The 23,913-nt window shown below is 45.9% G+C and overlaps 1 protein-coding gene across 1 annotated transcript in view; it reads right to left on the bottom strand.

Annotated features, from left to right (window-relative positions):
• Positions 1-6,881: 6,881 nt before the first annotated feature.
• LOC140402242 (cation channel sperm-associated auxiliary subunit gamma-like) overlaps positions 6,882-23,913 on the bottom strand; it is a 317,982-nt gene continuing 300,950 nt past the window's right edge. The window contains exons 29-31 of the mRNA XM_072489871.1: positions 23,595-23,721; positions 22,418-22,585; positions 6,882-7,278 (exon numbers count right to left, since the gene is read on the bottom strand). Of these exons, the coding sequence (XP_072345972.1) occupies positions 22,419-22,585; positions 23,595-23,721 (294 nt within the window). The 3' untranslated portion in view covers positions 6,882-7,278; position 22,418. The remainder of the gene's footprint in view (positions 7,279-22,417; positions 22,586-23,594; positions 23,722-23,913) is intronic.

The following is a 23,913-nucleotide window of genomic DNA, read 5'->3' as shown; positions in this document are numbered from 1 at the left end:
ATCACTGCCTCCTAAGTGCTCCCTTACTTTAAGATCTTTAATCAAGTCTGGCTCATTACATAACACTAAGTCCAGAATGGCCTGTTCCCATTACAAGACATTGTCATAAAGGCCTGCGACAGCATGTCATGCATCCTTAGGATTCCTCCAAGTGTGCACAGTGTGGCTGCCCTCCTGCCACTATATGCCGCATTCTTTGCTGTTGCTCCAGAAGTATCCTCTAGATCTACGGTGCCTGAGGTCCAGCATCTCCATCCATCTGGAGCCTGCACGAGCTCTCCATGGCTGTCCCTGTCTCCATCTGCTTTTGTTCGCTTGTGATCTGCAACTCACCTGACCGTCAGCCTTTCTGGTCCCACCGAAGGTTGAGTGTCAGAGCTGGTTTATGGCCTGCATGAATCCGGTAACAGTGAGTCACCTCCTCTGAGGAGTTATTGTCCTCATGCAACCCTCTGGCCGGACTTATGACTGTGTTGTACAAAAGGTTGTCTTTTGAGAGATTGAAGACATGAATTAGAATTGTGCAATGAAGATTGTGTTCAGTGATCATTACGCACATGACGCACAGGGCAGCAGGGTAGCACAGTGGTTAGCACAATTGCTTCACAGCTCCAGGGTCCCAGGTTTGATTCCCGGCTTGGGTCACTGTCTGTGTGGAGTCTGCACGTTCTCCCCGTGTGTGCGTGGGTTTCCTCCGGGTGCTCCGGTTTCCTCCCACAGTCCAAAGACGTGCAGGTTAGGTCGATTGACGATGATAAATTGCCCTTAGTGTCCAAAAAGGTTAGGTGGGGTTGCTGGGTTACGGGGATAGGGTGGATGTGTGGGCTTAAGTGGGGTGCTCTTTCCTAAGAGCCGGTGCAGACTCTAGGAGCCAAATGGCCTCCTTCTGCACTGTAAATTCTATGATCATAGTTTACTCACGGCTGACATCAAGTCGATATTTATGTCATGTGGCTGACTGATATTTAATTTTTGTCAACAGATAGCCAGGAGTCCTCCATCTCTGATGACCAAGCATGCCGAGACACTTCTAATGTCCACCCTCTACTTTACGTCCTCTCTCCTCCTGAAAGGAGTGATAAAAGAGGCTTATCAAGAGAGTAATGGTAAGTAACAGATGGATCGAGACTATTTGTTGAGAGTGACTATGACGGAGAGGCATTGAGGTGAGGGTGAACACCAGTGGTGGATGAACAGATGGGGATGTATAGAGAAGTATTAGGTCAGTTGGTTTGAAGATTGATGTGCTGGAGTAGGCTTGAGCATGCAAAGTGAGGGTGATAGGCTTGACAAGCACAGCGGAGCAGAGTCGAACGTGCCACCTTTCCTGTCCTGCATTGAATCGACAAGCGCCACATTCTTGGTGCTGAGCCTCTCTGCTACCACCAGCCAGACCTTGGTTTGATTAGTAGGCTTCTTCATCCTGTCAGCAGAGAATCGTATCTTCCAGTGCGCTTTTACGACACCCATCATTACATCCAGTGAAGTCTCAGAAAGACAAGGTTCAGCCTTCGAACCTGTACATTTCATTCTGTCACAAGGCCAAGATGAACCAGGATCTGTGCTGAGCCAGCAGGGGGGGTAGTACATCAAGATTGCCTGGACTAAGGAAAGGGTGGAAGTAGAAACAACTGGAGTTGATGGTCATCTAGTAACTCCAGCTTCAGGCTACAGCAAATAAACACCCGGCGTACATACTTCCCAGCAATCAACTATACCGTCAGTACAGATTCCTCCCCTTTTTCACCCCAACCCCCTCCTCCTGCGATGAACAGCCCCTCAAACACGGTCACAAGCATCGCTCACCTTTTCTCAAACCTCTCTGCAGAGCCCCTTAACTCATACTTTATCTTCTCCAACCGCAGGAAGTCGTACAGGTCACCCAACCAAGCTGCTACCCTTGGTGGCGATGCCGACCGCCACTCCAGCAAAATTTGCCGCCGTGCAATCAGAAAGGCGAAGGCCACGACATCGGCCTTCCTCCTCTCCATCAGCTCCAGCTTCTCTGAAACCCCAAATATCGCCACCAAAAGGGTTCAGGTCCACCTCCTCCTCCACTATCCTGGTTTAAGACCGCGAAGACTCCCGCCCAGAGTCTTCCCAATTTTTCGCAACCCCAAAACATGTGCACGTGATTCGCTGGCCCTCGCCCACACCTCTCACACTCATCTGCTACCCCTTGAATAGCCACTCAAGTAGTGTACTAGAGAATGGCTGTATCGAGAGAAATTGTCTGTGCCTTGTAGTGATCTGTACATCTGTACATACATCTGCACATACATCAGGCACTACAGCACAGATGTAACAGCCACAGCATCACTAGAGGGCAGCATCAGAGACGGGTAAAAAGGGTCCAGCCCAAGGGAGGATCCGCCTCTTTCAGAAGCACAAGGCTAGTGAGCAGCAGCAGACAGAGACAGCTCAGGATAGGCAGTTTACCTTAGCTTCACTGGTCATACCTCTTGACTGTATTATATCTAGTTAAGCTCTGGAAACAGAACTAACCCATTGAATAAAGTCTACAATCTTTATTCAGACTTAGAGAATAACATATGGTACCAGGTGTGATTTCAGAAAGCTAGCTCGACACCAGCAAGAGAAGAAAAACTTAAACCAGATATTCGACTGTGGAAGACTTCGCAGTAAATGGATCCTCGACGACTAACTGATTTGATGGAACTTGTTGGAACTTCATGGCAGCTGGAAACAATCGGTAATTTAAGTTATAACTGGAAAATGTTTGAACAGCTGTTCCAAATATTTATCACAGCTAATGATTTAAGCACGGCCTCTGACGCAACAAAAATAGTCCTATTACTCTCAACAGGAGGGCATGAAGCTAGAGAAATCTATAATTGCTTTAATTACTTAGAAGGTGAGGACAATACCAAACTAGAAGTTATACTCTAAAAATTTGATGAACGCTATAACAGTCAGTCTGGTGAGATGCTGGAAAGATTTAACTCTTGTCAGAGAAACGGAGGGCCCATCTCTGATTTTATTACAAATCTCAAGTTAATACCACAAGGCTGTGATTATGCTGATTTCAAAGACAATATGTTAAAGGATCAATTCATTTCTGGACTGTCTGATAAATATTTGAGGGAAGAACTTTCACAAAATAAGTATCTACCTCTAGAAATCGCTGTACAAAAATGCCTTGCTTATGAACAAAAACAAAATCAATACTTTAAGTCTCTACAAACAGAGAATCATCATTTAGAAAACAAAATCGGTAAAAATGGCACGAACACTCACCACGAGGCGGAGGCAGGGTTGAATCGGAGGAAGACGGAGGTTCTGAGTGGCAGCCATCTTGAGAAAGGAGCCGCACATGCTCAGTTGCGAAAAAAGCGCACAGTATAGGAAACTCAGAGTGTGCATGGGCAATCGAGTCCTACGCATGACATCACGAGCGTCATGACATCAGAGGACCAGGACCACACCCACTTAAAAGGGAAATGAACGAAAATGAACAAAAAGAAATTTAAAGCTGCAAAACCCAGTTTTCTTGCCTCAAAAGACAGAACAAAGCCCGAACTTACACCAGCAGTTGAAAATAACTTTCACAACACCCTGGAACAAGCAGTTAGCACCGCCCTAGAAGATGATATGGTCCTTGTAGACTACAACTCAGATGAAGATTTCATCTTGGGAGATGGCTACCCCAGTACCAAATCCAAAACGCAACTAGAGTTGTTATACCGTGAAGACCCTGACGATGAGTTTTTCGGAATGAGGAGTCTTCAGCCCAGCATGTATGACATCCCAACTCGTGAGTGCAGGATTATGCTGCGCCCTGACGCCAAGAAACAGAGAGTGGTCCACACACCATGAAGGGTCCCAGCCTCCACACAAGAAGATGATTTGTTCATTGAACAGGAAGAGAACGATCACAAATCCGAAACAAAAAGCGATGATTTGTCTATCGAACAATACACACAATACTACTCAGACGTGGCTGAGTTATTCGGATATCCTGATCACAGCATCAGCAGTACGGTTGAAAAGCTCAACACAACTCTTCTCATGGTAGATTAATCCAATACCAGGGTGCCATGGCAGATTGTCGATACATTGGATGACAGCAATACCCAAGATGAAGACGACGCCACACAAAGAGCACAGAACGACTCCGTTGAGAGAGCACAGATCAACTCTACAACGAGAACACTGCACGACTCCACAAAGAGAGCGATGACAGACTGCACAGAGAGAGCGATGAAGGACTCCACAGAGAGAGCGATGACAAACTCCACAGAGAGAGCGATGACAAACTCCACAAAGAGAGCGATGACAAACTCCACAGAGAGAGCGATGAAGGACTCCACAGAGAGAACAATGACAGACTCCACAGAGAGAGCGATGACAAACTCCACAGAGAGAGCGATGACAAACTCCACAGAGAGAGCGATGAAGGACTCCACAAAGAGAGCGACACAAGCCTCCACAAAGGGAGCAACTCAAGCCTCCACGGACAGCTTGGTGACAGACTCAAAAATGGAAGCAAGCAAACACTCCATAGCGAACGCCATGCATGTACAAGGCCATGAAGATCTATCAAGCTTATTTGAGCCGCCAGAAGAAGACACTGAATGTCTACTCACTGTATGTGAGACAAGTGACGAAGAAATCACAATTCCCATACAGGATGAGCAGGAACACAGCAAGATTGACATATCTCAGCTCGTCTGCACAGAAGCACTCAATAATCAGAGGACGGCTACTCATGAGTCCAGAGAGACCACGTCAAATGAAATCGTGAAGATTTTGACTCCAAAAGAGGAGCACCAAGAGTCCAGAGAGACCAGATCAATAGAAATCCTGAAAATTCTGACTCCAGAAAAGGAGCACCACGACCCACAACAAAATGAAATTGTGAAGATTTTGACTCCAGAAAAGGAGCACAAAGAGTTCAAAGATGATTCAAATGAACCTGAAATGACTCCAACAGAGGAGCACCAAGAAATCAGTGATGGTTCAAGTGAACCTGAAATGACTCCAACAGAGGAGCACCAAGAAATCAGTGAAGATTCAAATGAACCAGAAATGACTCTAGAAGAGGAGTACCAAGGAAGCAAAGAAGAGGAATCGAATCCACCACAAATGACTGATGTCACCAACATCAATGCAACATCAGATCATTCTCACAATTCTCAAGAAGAAACGCTCAATGTAGCAGATACCACAAAGGACACTGGCACCAATAACTGTGACAATGACTCAAATCATCCACATGGCACACTCATTGAGCGCAACAAGAACAACAAAAACTGCAAGAAGCACAGCAGAAACAAGAACAACAACAGCAACAACAAAAACAACATGCAGCGCAACAAGAACGACAAAAGCAACAAGAAGTATCCCAGAAACAACAAGCACAACAAGAAAAAGAACAAGAATAAAAGCGAAAACAACAAAAACAGAATCAACAAGCGCGACAAAAAGAACAACAAGAACGACAACGAAAACAACAAAGACAGAAACGACAGAAACAACAACAATGAAACAACGACCTGTACAACATGGTACAACTCTGCACGTGAAGGACAATGCCACAGCAGACTGCAAAACAATGACAAGATTACAAACATGCAATGGCATGATAAAGAATCTCACAAAGTCACATCTGCTCCAGAACAAACAAGCAAAACAGCTTTCACGAACGATGACATACAGAATCAATGCCACAAACACAGGAAAATGTTGAGGTTAAACAACGGTGCGACACAGAATCTCTACCCATAATCAAATAGAATAGGGGGAAAAGGTGTCGACATTATTAAACGACTCATCAGCAAGGCAACCGAGTCATGTTCCGACATCAACCTAGCTCGGTTATTGTACCGAGTAACCCCATTGAGCTCAGGACTGTCGCCAGCGTAAATGCTCTTCAGCAGAGACATCCGGACAACCCTACCGGCAATGCAGTTCCGAGACCCCGGCAACGCACTAGTTCTCGACAAAATGTGGGCACTCCGCTCCAAACAAAAACGATACTACGATCAACAAGCGATCCCACTCAAATCACTGACAATAGGTGACATCGTCAGAATCAGGGAACCAGAAGGCGGATGGTCTGAGCTAGCCACGGTGATCAGGCAGGAGCCACCGTGGTCCTACATTGTCAAATCGTCAGTGGGAGTACTCTTTCGCCGTAACCGCCGGGATCTATTAGAGATTCGACCTACAACGCCAGTATTTCCCACACTGGACTTGACCGAGTCCATTTGTCCACAGGACGTTCCTCGCCACACAACACCAGGCAGCACTCCTGATGACATCAAACCATCATCCCTACTACCACCGTTAAGACGCTCCAGCAGAAGCCGTAAGGCACCCGACCGGCTAGATTTGTAACGACACTTCGACACACGCGCAAGGCGAATATGATGGACTCATAACACAGTTAATTGTTTCTGTATTACTTTTATCATTTTCACAGTGTGAAGATTTGCATATTATCACCACTTGTTATGTACAATTTCCTTGAGGCCAGTCTAGAAAACATGTCAAATAAAAGGGGGGGATGTAGTGATCTGTACATCTGTACATACGTCTGCACATACACCAGGCACTACAGCACAGATGTAACAGCCACAGCATCACAAGGCTAGTGAGCAGTAGCAGACAGACAGCTCAGCATAGGCAGTTTACCTTAGCTTCACTGGTCATTCCTCTTGACTGTATTATATCTAGTTAAACTCTGGAAACAGAACAAACCCATTGAATAAAGTATTTGTGTTAACTGGAAGTCTACAATCTTTATTCAGACTTAGAGAATAACATATGCCTCAGCTTGGGCAACGCCTACAGGAGAGGAAGAGACATAGGAGAAAAGAGGGGAAAGAATGCATGAATTAAATTAACAAAAACAGATATGGTTTGATAAAATTTTAATAAAGAATGAACAAAACATTATGGATAAAGTCCCAAGGTTTTTATGAGAATCATGAGGGGTATTTTGAGAGCCAGTTACATGGAGTTTTCATAATAAAGACCAACATCATTAAGGGATAGAATTGTGATTATATGCAACAAAACAATCACAGGAATTCACTGAAAGTACAAAGAGACAAAAGTGTTTGCAAGGACATTCTTGAATGCATTCATTTATTCGATAGATTTTAAGAATCCTGCTTTACTCCATGTCATCTTCTATCCATAGACCCCTGTTCTGTTTACACTTTATTGACTAACCCCACCCCCAGCCACCCATCTTGAGACCATGTTGTTCAAATACTTGACTTGCTTGATGATCATTCTTTGATAATGCAGCTGTGAGACAGATAATAAAAGAGATTCAACTCTGTGCTAAAAATATGGTACAATGTAACAATATAAGTTCCTTATCTAAACTGGTTAACTTTACCTGGAATTGACTGTTAATAATTATCAAATGGTGATTAAGATAGTATAAGTACCAGTTGAGTTGCAAGAAAGTCATTGGCCTGGATTTTATCTCTCGAGGCAGGGAGCATGGGTTGGGAATTTTCCTGGCTTGGTGCACTCGCTGCGGTAGAAAGTTCTCATTGGGCCCAATGTTCGCTCCAGGGGTTGGGTGCAGGGTAGAGTCAAGTCCATTACCCCGGAATGCAGATCAAAGGCGGCCATAGGGGCTGCCTAGTGCTGAGGTTGGCTATTTAAACTGTGTCCCAGTTGTTTGCATGACTTTTAGGCTCTCTCGCCCTCATCCCTCACATCCCATAACTTACCCACCCACTCCCTATGCCACCTCCATGCCCCAGGTCAACTTAATGCCAATCCATGCCAACCCATATAACCCCACTCACTACTCTTTTCCTGTACACACTCCATACCAACTTACACAGTATCCACCATGAGCCATGTTGAGGTAAATACAATAAAGGTCGAAATATCCATTAAAGCAACCATACTTTAAAAAAACCTCACATTCATCAAAGCTCATTCAAAACATTTAAATCCCCCCAAATACTGAATCTAAAAAGATCAAATGCTTATATTCAATACTCACAAACTGTGAATTTAGCAATCTCTGCTGGGATAATTGTAGGCTTTGAAAAGCAGAAAAGCATTTATACTGGCCTAATGATAGCCCTTAACGCAACGGGCGGCACGGTACCACAGTGGTTAGCACTGTTGCTTTGCAACACCCGGGTTCCGGGTACGATTGCCACTTGGGTCACTGTCTGTGCGGAGTCTGCATGTTCTCCCCGTGTCTGTGTGGGTTTCCTCCGGGTGCTCCGGTTTCCTCCCACAAGTCCCGAAAGACGTACTCTTAGGTGAATTCGACATTCTGAATTCTCCCTCAGTGTACCCAAACAGGCGCCGGAGTGTGGCGATTAGGGGATTTTCACAGTAACTTCATTGCACTAGTAAAGATTATCATTATTATTATGAATTAATCGTATCAGTGTCAAAGAACAGTTACAAGAAGTTATGTTGCAAAGGTTACTTCTTTTTGGTTTAGGAGCCTAACTTGAAGCTGCACTTTCTTTGGGGTAGATTTTAATCTCCAGTAGTGTTTGGTAGGGTAGGAAACCCAGTGAGTGAAAACGATATTTGCTGGCCTAAGTTTGCGGACGATGTATTTTAACTCCTGGGCGCCGTTTACAAGCTGCCAGTCATCTGCCTAACTGAAATAGGTAAGAATTGATCTCTAGGCGGCAAGTAAAGGAGGCTTGGTTGGCTGAAGGCTGCCATCTGACACCAAAGGGAGATTCATCACCAAACAGCAAAATGGCAGGGGGCACGTTTTGGGCACAATTTTAGGAGTAACAGCAGGGGTGGAGTTTAGGGCAGAAGAGGTCACGATTTTGCTTGACTAGAGTTGGCTTAAGTGGGTCGGTGCCGACTCGATGGGCCGAATGGCCTCCTTCTGCACTGGCTGTTCCATGTTCTAGAGGAGAATTTCTAAAAGGGAAATGTGTCCTTATTTACTTTTAATGTCCCCTTTGTACTTCCTGGAAGGCTTTCATTTAACCTCCCTACTCAGACCAAAGTAGATTCAAAGGCAAATGTACTGGGACCACAATTTGCATTGATACACCAGGCTTCCACCTGAAACCGATTGCTAGAGTGGAAAATGAAGGTACTCAGCCTGCTCCATTCCCAATGAGCGAAGAGAGTGCACATTTCCTTTCTGTCTCACTACATTCTCCTTTGGCTAGTTGTAGTTACTGACCCATTTTCGTTGCTGGGGTAGTAGTGTGCTATGTCTTCCAGCACTGGTGGAAGAAGCAGGTTTGGTGACGACAGCACTGACATCCCTGTGCAGGTGAGGAGCAGGTTGAGTATTTAGCACCGTGGTCATATTATCTCGAAGGCTATGGGCAGGAGAACAGAGCAGGAGGTGGCAGGCAGTATCGGTGCCAATTCCACTATCCAGAGGAGATCCAGAGCAGTGCAGACAAATAAGACCATAAGACATGGGAACAGAATTAGGCCACTCGGCCCATCGAGTCTGCTCCGCTATTCAATCATGGCTGATATTTTTCTCATCCCCATTCTCCTGCCCTCTCCCCATAACCCCTGATCCCCTTATTAATCTATCTCTGTCTTAAAGACACTCAGTGATTTGGCCTCCACAGCCTTCTGTGGCAAAGAGTTCCACAGATTCACCGCCCTCTGGTTGAAGAAATTCCTCCTCATCTGTTTTAAAGAATCGTCCCTTTAGTCTGAGATCGTGTCCTCTGCTTCTAGTTTTTCCTACAAGTGGAAACATCCTCTCCACGTCCATTCTATCCAGGCCTCGCAATATCCTGTAAGATCAATAAGATCCCCCCTCATCCTTCTAAACTCCAACGAGTACAGACCCAGAATCCTCAACTGCTCCTCATACGACAAGTTGTTCAGAGAACATACATTGCAGAAGGAGGCCATTCGGTTCATTCCAGGTATTATTCTTGTGAACCTCCTCTGGATCCTTTCCAAGGCCAGTACATTCGTTCTTACACACAGCCCAAAACAGCTCACAATACTCCAAATGGGGTCTGACAAGAATCTTGTGCAGCCTCAGAAGGACATCCCTGGTTTTGTATTTTAGCCCTCTCGACATGAATGCTAACATTGCATTTGCCTTCCTAACTGCCAACTGAACATTCACGTTAACCTTAAGAGAATCGTGAACAAGGACTCCCAAGTCCCTTTGTGCTTCTGATTTCTGATTTCCGAAGCAATTCCTCATTTAGAAAATAGTCTATGCCTAAATTCCTCCTTCCAAAGTGCATGACCTCACACTTTTCCACATTATATTCAATCTTCCACTTCATTGTCCACGCTCCTAGCCTGTCCAAATCCTTCTGCAGCCCCCCCCTTGCTTCCTCAATACTACCTGTCCCTCTACAGATCTTTGTATCATCTGCAAACATAGCAACAGTGCCTTCAGTTCCTTCTTCCAGATCATTAATATAAATCAAGTAACCAGGTGGAAAGCCTTAAAATGCTGCAAAAGCACAGCTGCCCCCTTGTGTAGGTGAAAAGCTCTTGCTCACAGAGTTTGTCCTGAGTGTGTTCTCAATACTTTCAAGGAGACGTCCAGTATTTTGGGGATCATTTCTGCTACCTTGGGCTTTTCTCACTTTGCTCTGCACTTCCCGACTTTCAGCCTTCACTGTAGCTTGGGAGCAAGTGGCAGCTTATGTCTTTGTACATCAGACCACTGATCAGATGCCCCTCCAATGACCTCTTGCCCTCTCGGACCTATTCTTTGAGAACAGTCAGTGTGACATCGGAAGTCTCAATTTCTCTGCTTCTGTCACGCACTCTATCCTATCTCCTTCTGAACGTGCAGCACTCTGTTCTCTCAGAGTTATTTCTAGCTCTCGAATTGGGTTCGAAAAGGCCTTTAGCTTGTGGTGTATTAACCCCTGGATCTTCTGGTCATTCTCAGCAAACCAGTCTTGGTGTTTCCTGGTTAAGTCCTTTGGCAGGTGCTCTTTATGGAGGCCGTGAGGGTAGACCAGGCTCCGCACCTCTGGGCCACCAGGAGTCTTCAGAGTGGCTCTGAGGTGCTATCCGAACAGGGCTCTCTTATAAGGGTCTTTGAGTGCCTCAGTATAGATTTTCATGCTGTGCTCTCACTCCTTATAGTCCTTCTCACCTCACTGAAGTCTCACCCTTTATCAACGCTCTCCTCACTGAACTCTCGCTCTTTATCCCCGCTCTCCTCACTGAAGTCTCGTCTTTCTGGCCCCTCTCTCCTCACTGAATTCTCGCTCTTTATTCCCGCTCTCCTCACTGAAGTCTCGCTCTTTCTGGCCCCTCTCTCCTCACTGAATTCTCGCTCTTTATTCCCGCTCTCCTCACTGAAGTCTCGCTCTTTATCCCCGCTCTCTTCACTAAAATCTCGCTCTTTATGGTCCCGCTCTCCTCACTGAAGTCTCGCTCTTTATTCCCGCTCACCTCAGTGAAGTCTTGCTCTTTATCCCTGTCTTCTCACTGAAGTCTCGCTCTTTATTCCCGCTCACCTCACTGAAGTCTCGCTCTTTATTCCCGCTCTCCTCACTGAAGTCTCGCACTTTATCCCCGCTCTCTTCACTAAAATCTCGCTCTTTATGGTCCCGCTCTCCTCACTGAAATCTCGCTCTTTATCCCTGCTCTCCTCACTGAAGTCTCACTCTTTCTGGCCCCTCTCACCTCACTGAATTCTCGCACTTTATGGCCCCGCTCGCCTCACTGAAGTCTCGCTCTTTATTCCCGCTCGCCTCACTGAAGCCTCGCTCTTTATCCCGGTCTCCTCACTGAAGTCTCGCACTTTATGGCCCCGCTCGCCTCACTGAAGTCTCGCTCTTTATCCCCACTCTCCTCACTGAAGTCTCGCTCTTTATGCCCGCTGCCCTCACTGAAGTCTCGCTGTTAATTCCCGCTCTCCTCACTGAAATCTCGTTCTTTATTCCCGCTCTCCTCACCGAAGTCTCGCTCTTTATCCCCGCTGCCCTCACTGTAGTCTCGCTCTTTATGGCCCCGCTCTCCTCACCGAAGCCTCGCTCTTTATCCCGATCTCCTCACTAACGTTTCGGTCTTTATTCCCGCTCTCCTCACTGAAGTCTCGCTCTTTATTCCTGCTCTCCTCACTGAAGTCTCGCTCTTTATTCCCGCTCTCCTCACTGAAGACTCACTCTTTATTCCCGCTCTCCTCACTGAAGTCTCGCTCTTTATGGCCCCGCTCTCCTCACCGAAGCCTCGCTCTTTATCCCGATATCCTCACTAACGTTTCGGTCTTTATTCCCGCTCTCCTCACTGAAGTCTCGCTCTTTATTCCTGCTCTCCTCACTGAAGTCTCGCTCTTTATTCCCGCTCTCCTCACTGAAGACTCACTCTTTATTCCCGCTCTCCTCACTGAAGTCTCGCTCTTTATGGCCCCGCTCTCCTCACCGAAGCCTCGCTCTTTATCCCGATCTCCTCACTAACGTTTCGGCCTTTATTCCCGCTCTACTCACTGAAGACTCGCTCTTTATTCCCGCTCTCCTCACTGAAGTCTCGCTCTTTATTCCCGCTCTCCTCACTGAAGTCTCGCTCTTTATCCCCGCCTTCCTCACTGAAGTCTCGCTGTTTATTCCCGCTCTCCTCACTGAAGCCTCGCTCCTTATCCCCACTCTCCTCACTGAAGTTTCGCTCTTTATTCCCGCCCTCCTCACTGAAATCTCGCTCTTTATCCCCGCTGCCCTCACTGAAGTCTCGCTGTTTATTCCCGCTCTTCTCACTGAAGTCTTGCTCTTTATGACCCCGCGCTCCTCACCGAATCCACGCTCTTTATACCCGCTCTCCTCACTAAAATCTCGCTCTTTATTGTCCCGCTCTCCTCACTGAAGTCTCGCTCTTCATGGCCCCGCGCTCCTCACCGAAGCCTCGCTCTTTATTGTCCCGCTCTCCTCACTAAAATCTCGCTCTTTATTGTCCCGCTCTCCTCACTGAAGTCTCGCTCTTTATGGCCCCGCGCTCCTCACCGAAGCCTCGCTCTTTATTGTCCCGCTCTCCTCACTAAAATCTCGCTCTTTATTGTCCCCTTTCCTCACTGAAGTCTCGCTCTTTATCCCCGCTCTCCTCACTGAAGTCTCGCTCTTTATCCCCGCTCTCCTCACTGAGGTCTCGCTCTTTATCCCCACCCTCCTCACTGAAGACTCGCTCTTTATTCCCGCTCTCCTCACTGAAGTCTCGCTCTTTATTCTCGCCCTCCTCACTGAAGTCTCGTTCTTTATTATGGTCTCCTCACTGAAGTTTCGCTCTTTATCCCCGCCCTCCTCACTGAAGTCTCGCTCTTTATCCCCACTGTCTTCTCTGATGTCTCGCTCTTTATTCCCGCTCTCCTCACTGAAGACTCGCTCTTTATCCTTGCTACCTTCACTGAAGTCTCGCTCTTTCTGGCTCCTGTCTCCTCACTGAATTCTCGCTCTTTATGGCCCCGCTCGCCTCACTGAAGACTCGCTCTTTATTCCCGCTTTCCTTACTGAAGTCTCGCTCTTTATCCCCGCTCTCCTCACTGAAACCTCGCTCTTTATCCCCGCTCTCCTCACTGAAGTCTCGCTCTTTCTGGCTCCTGTCTCCTCACTGAATTCTCGCTCTTTATGGCCCCGCTCGCCTCACTGAAGACTTGCTCTTTATTCCCGCTCTCCTTACTGAAGTCTCGCTCTTGATCCCCACTCTCCTCACTGAAGTCTCGCTTTTTATCCCCGCTGACCTCACTGAAGTCTCGCTATTTATTCCCGTTCTCCTCACTGAAGTTTCGCTCTTTATCCCGGTCTCCTCACTGAAGTTTCGCTCTTTATTCCCGCTCTCCTGACTGGTCTTGCTCTTTATTCCCGCTCTCCTGACTGAAGTCTTGCTCTTTATTCCTGCTCTCCTCACTGAAGTCTCGCTCTTTATTCCTGCTCTCCCCACTGAAGTCTCGCTCTTTATCCCGCTCACCTCACTGCTTTCTTCACTGAATTCTTGCTCTTTATTCCCGCTCTCCTCACTGAAGTCTCGCTCTTTACTCCCGCTCTCCTCACTGAAGTCTCGCTCTTTACTCCCGCTCTCCTGACTGAAGTCTTGCTCTTTATTCCCGCTCTCCTGACTGTAGTCTTGCTCTTTATTCCCGCTCTCCTCACTGAAGACTCGCTCTTTATTCCTGCTCTCCTCACTGAAGTCTCGCTCTTTATCCCGCTCTCCTCACTGCTTTCCTCACTGAATTCTTGCTCTTTATCCCGGTCTCCTCACTGAAGTCTTGCTCTTTATTCCCGCTCTCCTGACTGAAGTCTTGCTCTTTATTCCCGCTCTCCTCACTGAAGTCTCGCTCTTTATCCCCGCCCTCCTCACTGAAGACTCGCTCTTTATTCCTGCTCTCCTCACTGAAGTCTCGCTCTTTATCCCGCTCTCCTCACTGCTTTCCTCACTGAATTCTTGCTCTTTATTCCCGCTCTCCTCACTGAAATCTCGCTCTTTATCTCCGCTCTCCTCTCTGAAGTCTCGCTCTTTACTCCTCCTCTCCTCACTGAAGTTTCGCTGATTATTGTCCCGGTCTCCTCACTGAAGTCTCACATTTATCCCCGCTCTCCTCACTGATGTCTCTCTCTTTATTCCCGCTCTCCTCACTGAAGTCTTGCTCTTTATCCCCGCTCTCCTCACTGAAGTCTCGCTCTTTATCCCTGCTCTCCTCACTGAAGTCTGCTCTTTCATAGAATTTTATATAATTTACAGTGCAGAAGTAGGCCACCCGGCCCATCGAGTCTGCACCGGCTCTTTGAAAGAGCACCCTACCCAAGGTCAACACCTCCACCCTATCCCCCAAAACCCAGCAACCCCACCCAACACTAAGGGCAATTTTGGACACTAAGGGCAATTTATAACGGCCAATCCACCTAACCTGCACATCTTTGGTCTGTGGGAGGAAACCAGAGCACCCGGAGGAAACCCACGCACACACGGGGAGGATGTGCAGACTCCGCACAGACAGTGACCCAAGCCGGAATCGAACCTGGGACCCTGGAGCTGTGAAGCAATTGTGCTATCCACAATGCTACCGTGCTGCCCACCTGCCTGAAGTTTCGCTCTTTATCCCCGCCCTCCTCACTGAAGACTCGCTCTTCATCCCGCTCTCCTCACTGCTTTCCTCACTGAATTCTTGCTCTTTATTCCCGCTCTCCTCACTGAAATCTTGCTCTTTATTCCTGCTCTCCTCACTGAAGTTTCGTTCTTTATTCCCGCTCTCCTCACTGAATTCTTGCTCTTTATTCCCGCTCAGCTCACTGACGTCTCGCTCTTTATCCCGCTCTCCTCGCTGAAGTCTTGCTCTTTATTCCCGCTCTCCTCACTGAAGTCTTGCTCTTTATTCCCGCTCTCCTCACTGAATTCTTGCTCTTTATTCCCGCTCAGCTCACTGAAGTCTCGCTCTTTATCCCGGTCTCCTCACTGAAGTCTCGCTCTTTATTCCCGCTCTCCTCACTGAAGTCTCGCTCTTTATTCCCGCTCTCCTCACTGAAGTCTCGCTCTTTATTCCCGCTCTCCTCACTGAAGTCTTGCTCTTTATCCCCGCTCTCCTCACTAACGTCTTGCTCTTTATCCCGGTCTCCTCACTGAAGTCTCACTCTTTATTCCCACTCTCCTCACTGAAGTCTTGCTCTTTATTCCCTGTAGAAGCCAGGTATTTCGAATACAACTAGTATAGGTAAAAGATAGCTGTTTAAGCATAAATGTTGAGCCCCAGTTTTAAATACCCATTTATACAGCATAATTCACTTTTACTGAAGTCCGTTGTTCTGGCAAATGCATATTTTTAAAGACAGTGTGACATTAAAATAGCACAGTTGCAAGATAATTTGACACTGCTTGTGCTAATTGTCAAGGACAGGGACTGAATACACAGCAACATGAAGGCACCATTGTTCACAATGCAGATAACAGCTAGGTCAGAAAAGCTGATGTTGCACATTGAAGATGGACGGCTTGCCATCAAATCAAATGTGTTTGAGTCTAACCCTAACCAATTTGGATTATATTGGGGTGTGATTAGATGACTTAAAACAGATATGAAAGTGTATAACTGAAAATTTTCCGCCCGCCATTTTAGTGTTGTCTTTGGGGGTGTTGTGCTGTGTTGTCTTTTGGTGTTGTCTGTCCTTAATTTCTGCCTTTGATTCTGTCAGTTTGTCTTTCTGTTAGTTTTGGAGATGTCTTTTGGTGTTGTCTGTCCTTAATTTCTGTCTTTGATTCTAGTCTCCATTTTAGAGATGTCTTTTGGGGGTTCTGTCAGCCTAACAGTCTGTGTCAGTGATGTTAGTCCACTTTTGACTTTGAGTTTGAGTTTAGCTGAAGATTAGCTTTCTCTCGCTCTTCATGTTTCATTGCCAGACTTTGACCTTTTAAAAGTTACTTTCGAGCTGTCTGCCTAAGCAAAGAAAGATAATGTCTGTAATTCTCTGAAAGCTTCGAATTGTCTACGAATTGCCTTTTAAATGACTTTCAAATTGTAATCAAGCGACTACAAATAAAACAATTCTTTTTGGCACCTGAGAAGTTTATACTGCAAATTTCTGCTGAGTTCCAGTATTCGCAAAGTGCTACTGATAACCGAATAGCAGAGATAATATAAATTCCTTCAACTATACACAGTCGAATAATACAAGGAATCGAACAACTTGTCATAGTCCAGAAATAGTACAAATCTTACAACTTGTCGTATTGCGTCAGGACTTGATTCATCAACTAAGCTTCCGCCAAACTTGGCGTAGTTCGACAGGTTAAGATCCCATAAATTACAGATTCCTTCATTTTGGCGTAGTCGGCAGCGGGGGGGGGGGGGAGTACTGAGGACGACCTTCGGAGGCCCAGGTGACGACGGAAAGCTTCGAAGATAATCAGAGGAGGTCGGGAACCTTCGGGACGCTTCGGAGATAATCGGAGGAGGCCCAGAAGACAGCCGGAACCCACGGCTAGACTAGGGTAAGAAATATCTTTTTCACCCATTAAAAGTCTTAAAGCCACATCAATCAGTATTTCGACCCTTGAAAAGAACATTTTTTTATAGACTGTGTTAAATAAATCAAGTGCCAGTCGTTCAGACTATCATAGACGTGACTGGAAGATTAGTCACTGCAGTAACTAAAATAAAACAGCAGTCAGCGATCAAGAAAGGTTATGGCTGATCCAAATCAAAGTGTAGATTCAGAGCCTTTAGCAGACAGAAAATTACTCCCCACTACATCCAAGGGGGGTGCTGGAATACCAGATGTTTCTGTTGAAGATATGTTGGGGGATTTTAGATCTTTCATTCGTAGACAATTTGGACTGTCTGAAGTTGCTACAAAAATTGAATCAAAATATGATATCCCCAAAGGACAGTGGTCCCTTGATAATATCAAGAAGGCATGGGGTTAAACCACACGGTTAAACGGTGGAAGACGTATGAAATGGTCTTTTGCAGTAATGGTACAGCTCCAAAAACATCAAGAGACAATTGCAAAAATTAAATTTGATCATGAGTATAGGTCCACTAAAGACCAACTAATTGCAGTTGTTGATGATTTGCGAGATGCAAAATCCAAACTTGAGCATTATGATGAAATTAGAACAGATTTTCAAAATTAAACCTCTGAACTCCAGTAGTTATCTGTTTAAATCGGAGAATTTCAAAATCAAGTTTTAAAGTGGAGTCAAAATACCAACAGTTGCAATTCAATACTGAGCGAAGTGATGATGAGTATAGGTCTACTAAAAAACAACCAATTGCTGTTGTTGAAGAATTGCAAGATGCAAAATCCAAACTTGAGCATTATGATTAAATTAAAACAGATTTGCAAGCTGCAAAATCCAAACTTGAGCATTATGATGAAATTAAAACAGAATTGCGAGATGCAAAATCCAAACTTGAGACAGATTTGCAAAACAAAACCTCTGAACTTCAGCAGTTATCTTTTCAAATAACAGAATTCCAAAATCAAGTTGTTGAAGTGGAGTCAAAATACCGACAATTGCAATTAAAAACTGAGCGAATTGAACTTGAAAATTGCAAGTTAATCGAAGAAAGATGTGTTTTAGCTGAACACTGCAAAATTTCTGTGCAGAAATTTGAACAAACAGCACAAACTCAGAAAGCAGCCCAAGCACCCCACCTAGTGGCACAATCGGCAATTGCACAGCCAAGAACAAATGTCACGAATAAATCAGTTACTTTGTCAGATGAATCAGACGAAGATAGTGTTCAAATCCAGCCCATGTTACCTGCTGCTCCAGCGGTGGCTGTTGCAGCACCTGCAGGAATATCAGCAGTAACTACAATTTCACCACCAGCGCCAGGGCAAACATGTACCCTTGCTCCATTAAAATCATGTAAGAAAATACCACAATGTCTTTTATTAAATAAAAATTTTATTTTCCATAAATTACAGATTCCTTCATTCCCGCTCTCCTCTCTGAAGATTCGCTCTTTATGGCCCCGCTCTCCTCACTAAAGTCTCGCTCTTTATTCCCGCTCTCCTCACTGAAGTCTCGCTCTTTATTCCCGCTCTCCACACTAAAGTCTCGCTCTTTATTCCCCCTCTTCTCACTGAAGTCTCGCTCTTTATTCCCGCTGTCCTCACTGAAGTTTCGCTCTTTATTCCCGCTCTCCTCACTGAAGTCTCGCTCTTTATTCCCGCTCTGCACACTAAAGTCTCGCTCTTTATTCCCGCTCTCCTCACTGAAGTCTCGCTCTTTATCCCCACTGTCTTCACCTGATGTCTCGCTCTTTATTCCCGCTCTCCTCACTGAAGTCTCGCTCTTTATTCCCGCTCTCCACACTGAAGTCTCGCTCTTTATTCCCCCTCTTCACACTGAAGTCTCGCTCTTTATTCCCGCTCTCCACACTAAAGTCTCGCTCTTTATTCCCGCTCGCCTCAGTGAAGTCTCGCTCTTTATCCCCACTGTCTTCACTGGTGTCTCGCTCTTTATTCCCGCTCTCCTCACTGAAGTCTCGCTCTTTATGGCCCCGCTCTCCTCACTGAAGTCTCGCTCTTTATTCCCGCTCTCCTCACTGATGTCTCGCTCTTTCTGGCACCTCTCTCCTCACTGAAGTCTCGCTGTTTATTCCCGCTCTCCTCACTGAAGTCTCGCTCTTTATGGCCCCGCTCTCCTCACTGAAGTCTTGCTCTTTATTCCCGCTCTCCTCACTGACGTCTCGCTCTTTCTGGCACCTCTCTCCTCACTGAAGTCTCGCTCTTTATCCCCGCTCTCCTCACTGAAGTCTCGCTCTTTATCCCCGCTCTCCTCACTGAAGTCTCGCTCTTTATGGCCCCGCTCTCCTCACTGAAGTCTCGCTCTTTATTCCCGCTCTCCTCACTGAAGTCTCGCTCTTTATCCCCACTGTCTTCACTGATGTCTCACTCTTTATTCCCGCTCTCCTCACTGAAGTCTCGCTCTTTATGGCCCCGCTCTCCTCACTGAAGTCTCGCTCTTTATTCCCGCTCTCCTCACTGACGTCTCGCTCTTTCTGGCACCTCTCTCCTCACTGAAGTCTCGCTCTTTATTCCCGCTCTCCTCACTGAAGTCTCGCTCTTTATTCCCGCTCTCCTCACTGAAGTCTCGCTCTTTATCCCCGCTCTCCTCACTGAAGTCTCGCTCTTTATGGCCCCGCACTCCTCACTGAAGTCTCGCTCTTTATTCCCGCTCTCCTCACTGAAGTCTCGCTCTTTATTCCCGCTCTCCTCACTGAAGTCTCAGTGTTTATCCCCGGTCTTCTCACTGAAGTCTCGCTCTTTATCCCCGCTCTCCTCACTGAAGTCTCGCTCTTCATGGTCCTGCTCTCCTCACTGAAACCTCGCTCTTTATACCCGCTCTCCTCACTGATGTCTCTGTGTTTATCCTTGCTCTCCTCACTGAAGTAGATTCATAGAATTTACAGTGCAGTAGGAGGCCATTTGGAACATTGAGTCTCCAGCCCTCGAAAAGAGCACCCTAGCCAAGCCTCCACCCTATCCCCATAATCCAGTAACCCCACCTAACCTTTTGGACACTAAGGGGCAGTTTATCATGGCCAATCCATCTAATCTGCACATATTTGGGCTGTGGGAGGAAACCAGAGCACCCGGAGGAAACGCACGCAGACACGGGGAGAACGTGCAGACTCCACACAGACAGTCACCCAAGGCTGGAATTGAACCCAGGTCACTGGAACTGTGAGGCAGCAGTGCTAACCACTGTGCCTCTGTGCCGGTCTTTATCCCCGCTCTCCTCACTGAAGTCTTACCCTTTATTTCCTGACTTAAAGCTAGCCTGTACTTTTTAACGAGCTGGAACTGGCTGTGGACGAGAGTGAGTGTGAGAATAGTGAACTATGGCACACCATGATTCTCTGATGCTGCTCTGGATGCTTTGATGCATCAGGTACACAGAAGGAGAAAGGTCCTCAATCCACAGCGTGCACGGTGGCCCTGCTGACACAGGTTCAGAAGCCAATCGAGGCAGTAGTCAATGATAGGAGTCAAACCCCAAGGCCCGAATGCAGTGTCGCAAGGTCAATAATGTCACGTGAATGGTCAAGGTCAGTAACTATATCTTCAAATGCCAAATTCCACCAACTGCAACATCAGCCTCATAAAGTGCCCAATGCACCAAGCTCCCAATCATGCACCAACCAACATTTATGACTTACCTTACCCTCACACACCTAGCCCTACTGCAAACCTCATAGGCACATGTCAAAGTTTAAACACTGCCAGCTATTCAACCATGGTAATCTCAACTCCATATTGCATCAAACTCAGTGACACTTTCCCCTTTCTTGCAAGATAAGGTGGAGTGTACTTTGATAAAACAGTGCCTCATTGGAGGGGGACGGACATAGCTACATGTCTTTAACCCATAGAGACGACAGTGGTAACTGGAGCAACCATGACTGTGGTCACCAGTTGGGTTGAAACATTAAAGATGGCGGTGTGCTCTCCCCTAATCCACTCTTCTGCATCCCACTTCTCTCTCTCATCCTACAATCCCTTCTGATTTCTAAGTTGTTGGTGTAAGTTGCATCTTATTCTTGCTCCCCCCACCCAGCATAGCCCTACCTTTGTATTTTTCTCTTATTAGATAGCCAGCAATGGTAGAAGGAAACGAGCTGGCAGAGCATTAATATAGTTTTGACGAAGTAATGCTATCGCTCACTCTCACCCTCAGAAACCAACTCAGACACTTAGTGTGCTGCACAGAACTGTGCACAAGTGTGGTCCAACTAGGGATTTGCACAATTGAAGCATGACTTCTTCCCCTTTGTGTTCTCGTCCTCTGTATCTGACTACAATGCCACTCGTCCTTTTGACTATTTTCTGTACCAGTTTGTCATTTTAATGATATGTCGAGCTAGACCCTTAAATCCCTTTAATATCAACTGTTTCTAGCTTCTCGCCATTTAGGAATTACCCAGTTCTATCATTTTAGGTCCAAAGTGGATAACTTCGCATTTACCTACCTTGAAAGACATTTGCCACAGTTTTGACCATTCATTTAAATCTATCAATATCTCTTTGCAACTTTATGCTTCCATCTACACTTCCTACAATACAGCCGATCTTTGTATCTTGAGAAAATGCGGATATGTGTCTTTGTGCTGCATCACCTATGTCATTTATGAATACAGTGAATAGTTCAGACCTCAAGGCAGATCCTTCCAGCAGACATTTAGTCACGTTCTGCCAATTAGAGGGCCTGTCCATTATTCCTACTCATACTACACCAATTTATTTGGCTCGTACGCCACCAATTTTCTAACGTGATCAATAAAGCTCCGGCAATTCTATGAGCTTCAACTTTAGCTAGTTGTCTCATCTAAAAATCTTATTAAATGCCTAACATCCATAGATATTTCCAGGTCACTGCTTTAGTCGCTTCTCCAGGAAATTCAATCAAATTCGTCAGGCATAACAAAATGGCCAGTTCAGGGTCAATACGATATAGATGGATCTCAATGTTAAACTTGAGAGGATTATATGCTGTATATAAAACATACAGTGCAGAAGGAGGCCATTCGGCCCATTGAGTCTGCACCAACCCACTTAAGCCCTCACTTCCACCTTATCCTCGTATCCCCGTAACCAAATAACCCCTCCTAACCTTTTTGGTCACTAAGAGCAATTTATCACGGCCAATCCACCTAACCTGCATGTCTTTGGGCTGTGGGAGGAAACCGGAGCACCCGGAGGAAACCCCCGCACACACGGGGGGTACGTGCAGACTCAGCACAGACAGTGACCCAGCAGGGAATCGAACCAGGGACCCTGGCGCTGTGAGGCCACAGTGCTATCCACTTGTGCTACTGTGCTGCCCTACATGATGTCCATTGGGCAGTCAATTGAGAATTACAAAACTGAATTGCCACTAAAAGTCATTAACAAACACAATAGATTTAATGGAATAATTTGTTCAGTGTAGCTTTAACTTAAATCCTAAAAACGCAAGTAAAACTGCAAAAGGTTGCCACCAATAGAATACCTACTTCAATAATGAGACTTTAGGATCACATTTGGATGTCGGAGAGTGCTGTGACGATGCATGTTATAGGAAGAGGCGAATAAGGCAGATGCTGAATGGATAGAAGTACTTGAGGAGGAGGATGTTGGTTGCAAATCACTTGCAGTGTGCACATAAAGGACATCAGATTCTCCTGGAATGAGGTCAGCAACGTGAACACATATTAACAGAATGAAAAAAGCCATGTCAATTAAAATTGAAAAATAATTACTTGTATGGCAATCGATTAATAAGACATCAAGAGCATGTCATAATTAGGGATAACAAGTCAGATTAAAACTGGAATTAGTGTTGCGTTTCCTCCATTTAAAGTAAGTCTTATATTCATTTTTCCTGTTCATTCCCCAGTTGTTGGGAGGTATATGAGAGTGACCTGTGGGTAGTGTTCTTTGTACTGCCCCCTCTCACACAATAGGCCCCGAGCAGGTCATGAGCAGGTCAAATTAGCTATGAGGAGCGGTTGAATAAACTCGGTTTGTTCTCACTGGAACGACGGAGGTGGAGGGGCGACCTGATAGAGGTCTACAAAATTATGAGGGGCATGGACAGAGTGGATAGTCAGAGTCGTTTCCCCAGGGTAGAGGGGTCAATTACTAGGGGGCATAGATTTAAGGTGCAAGGGGCAAAATTTAGAGTAGATGTACGAGGCAAGTTTTTCACACAGAGGGTAGTGGGTGCCTGGAACTCGCTGCCGGAGGAGGTGGTGGAAGCAGGGACAATAGTAACATTTAAGGGGCATCTTGACATATACATGAATAGGGTGGGAATAGAGGGATACGGACCCAGGAAGTGTAAAAGATTGTAGTTTAGACAGGCAGCATGGTTGGCACAGGCTTGGAGGGCCGAAGGGCCTGTTCCTGTGCTGTACTTTTCTTTGTTCTTTGTTCTTTGTTCTTGGCCCGTGGGAGCTCGCTCCTTGAAGGAACCACGCTGCCACACCACTCATCTGTAGCTCTGTGTTGAGAGCAGGGTGGAGGCTGGTGGTCAGGGCCGAGCTGGCAAAAGACCTGGAGGTCAACTGCAAAAAGCTGTGAGACTCTGAGGTGAAAATCAAAATAGGAGAATGAAAATGATCTCTGTGTCAAATGTATTCACTCTTCCCTGTGCTCCACCCATTGTGTAAACAAGTTGGCGTTACATACCTGAGCGAGCCGGCAAGACCATTGGTTCGACAGATGATAACGTTTTCAATCTTTTGTCACGCCAATTTTGGTAGCAACGAAGGATGATATAGGAAAACAGGATAAACCACAGTATGGACAATGTAGTCTAAGTCGATAAGAGAGAAAGGAGGACTATTTAATTGATTCCAGTTACAATCATGTCAGGATATTCCAAATACAATTACATTCTAAATACATTCAGAATTTGACTTTAAGTTTATCTTGGGTTCAGGGAAACGTGTTCTTCAAAATTGAAACTTAGATGATTAGAAATATCTATGAAATCCAAACATTCGAA

The sequence above is a fragment of the Scyliorhinus torazame genome, chromosome 25 (assembly GCF_047496885.1).
Source record: "Scyliorhinus torazame isolate Kashiwa2021f chromosome 25, sScyTor2.1, whole genome shotgun sequence".
Classification (NCBI taxonomy): Eukaryota; Metazoa; Chordata; class Chondrichthyes; order Carcharhiniformes; family Scyliorhinidae; genus Scyliorhinus; species Scyliorhinus torazame.
This window is presented reverse-complemented; position numbering and strand designations above follow the sequence as displayed.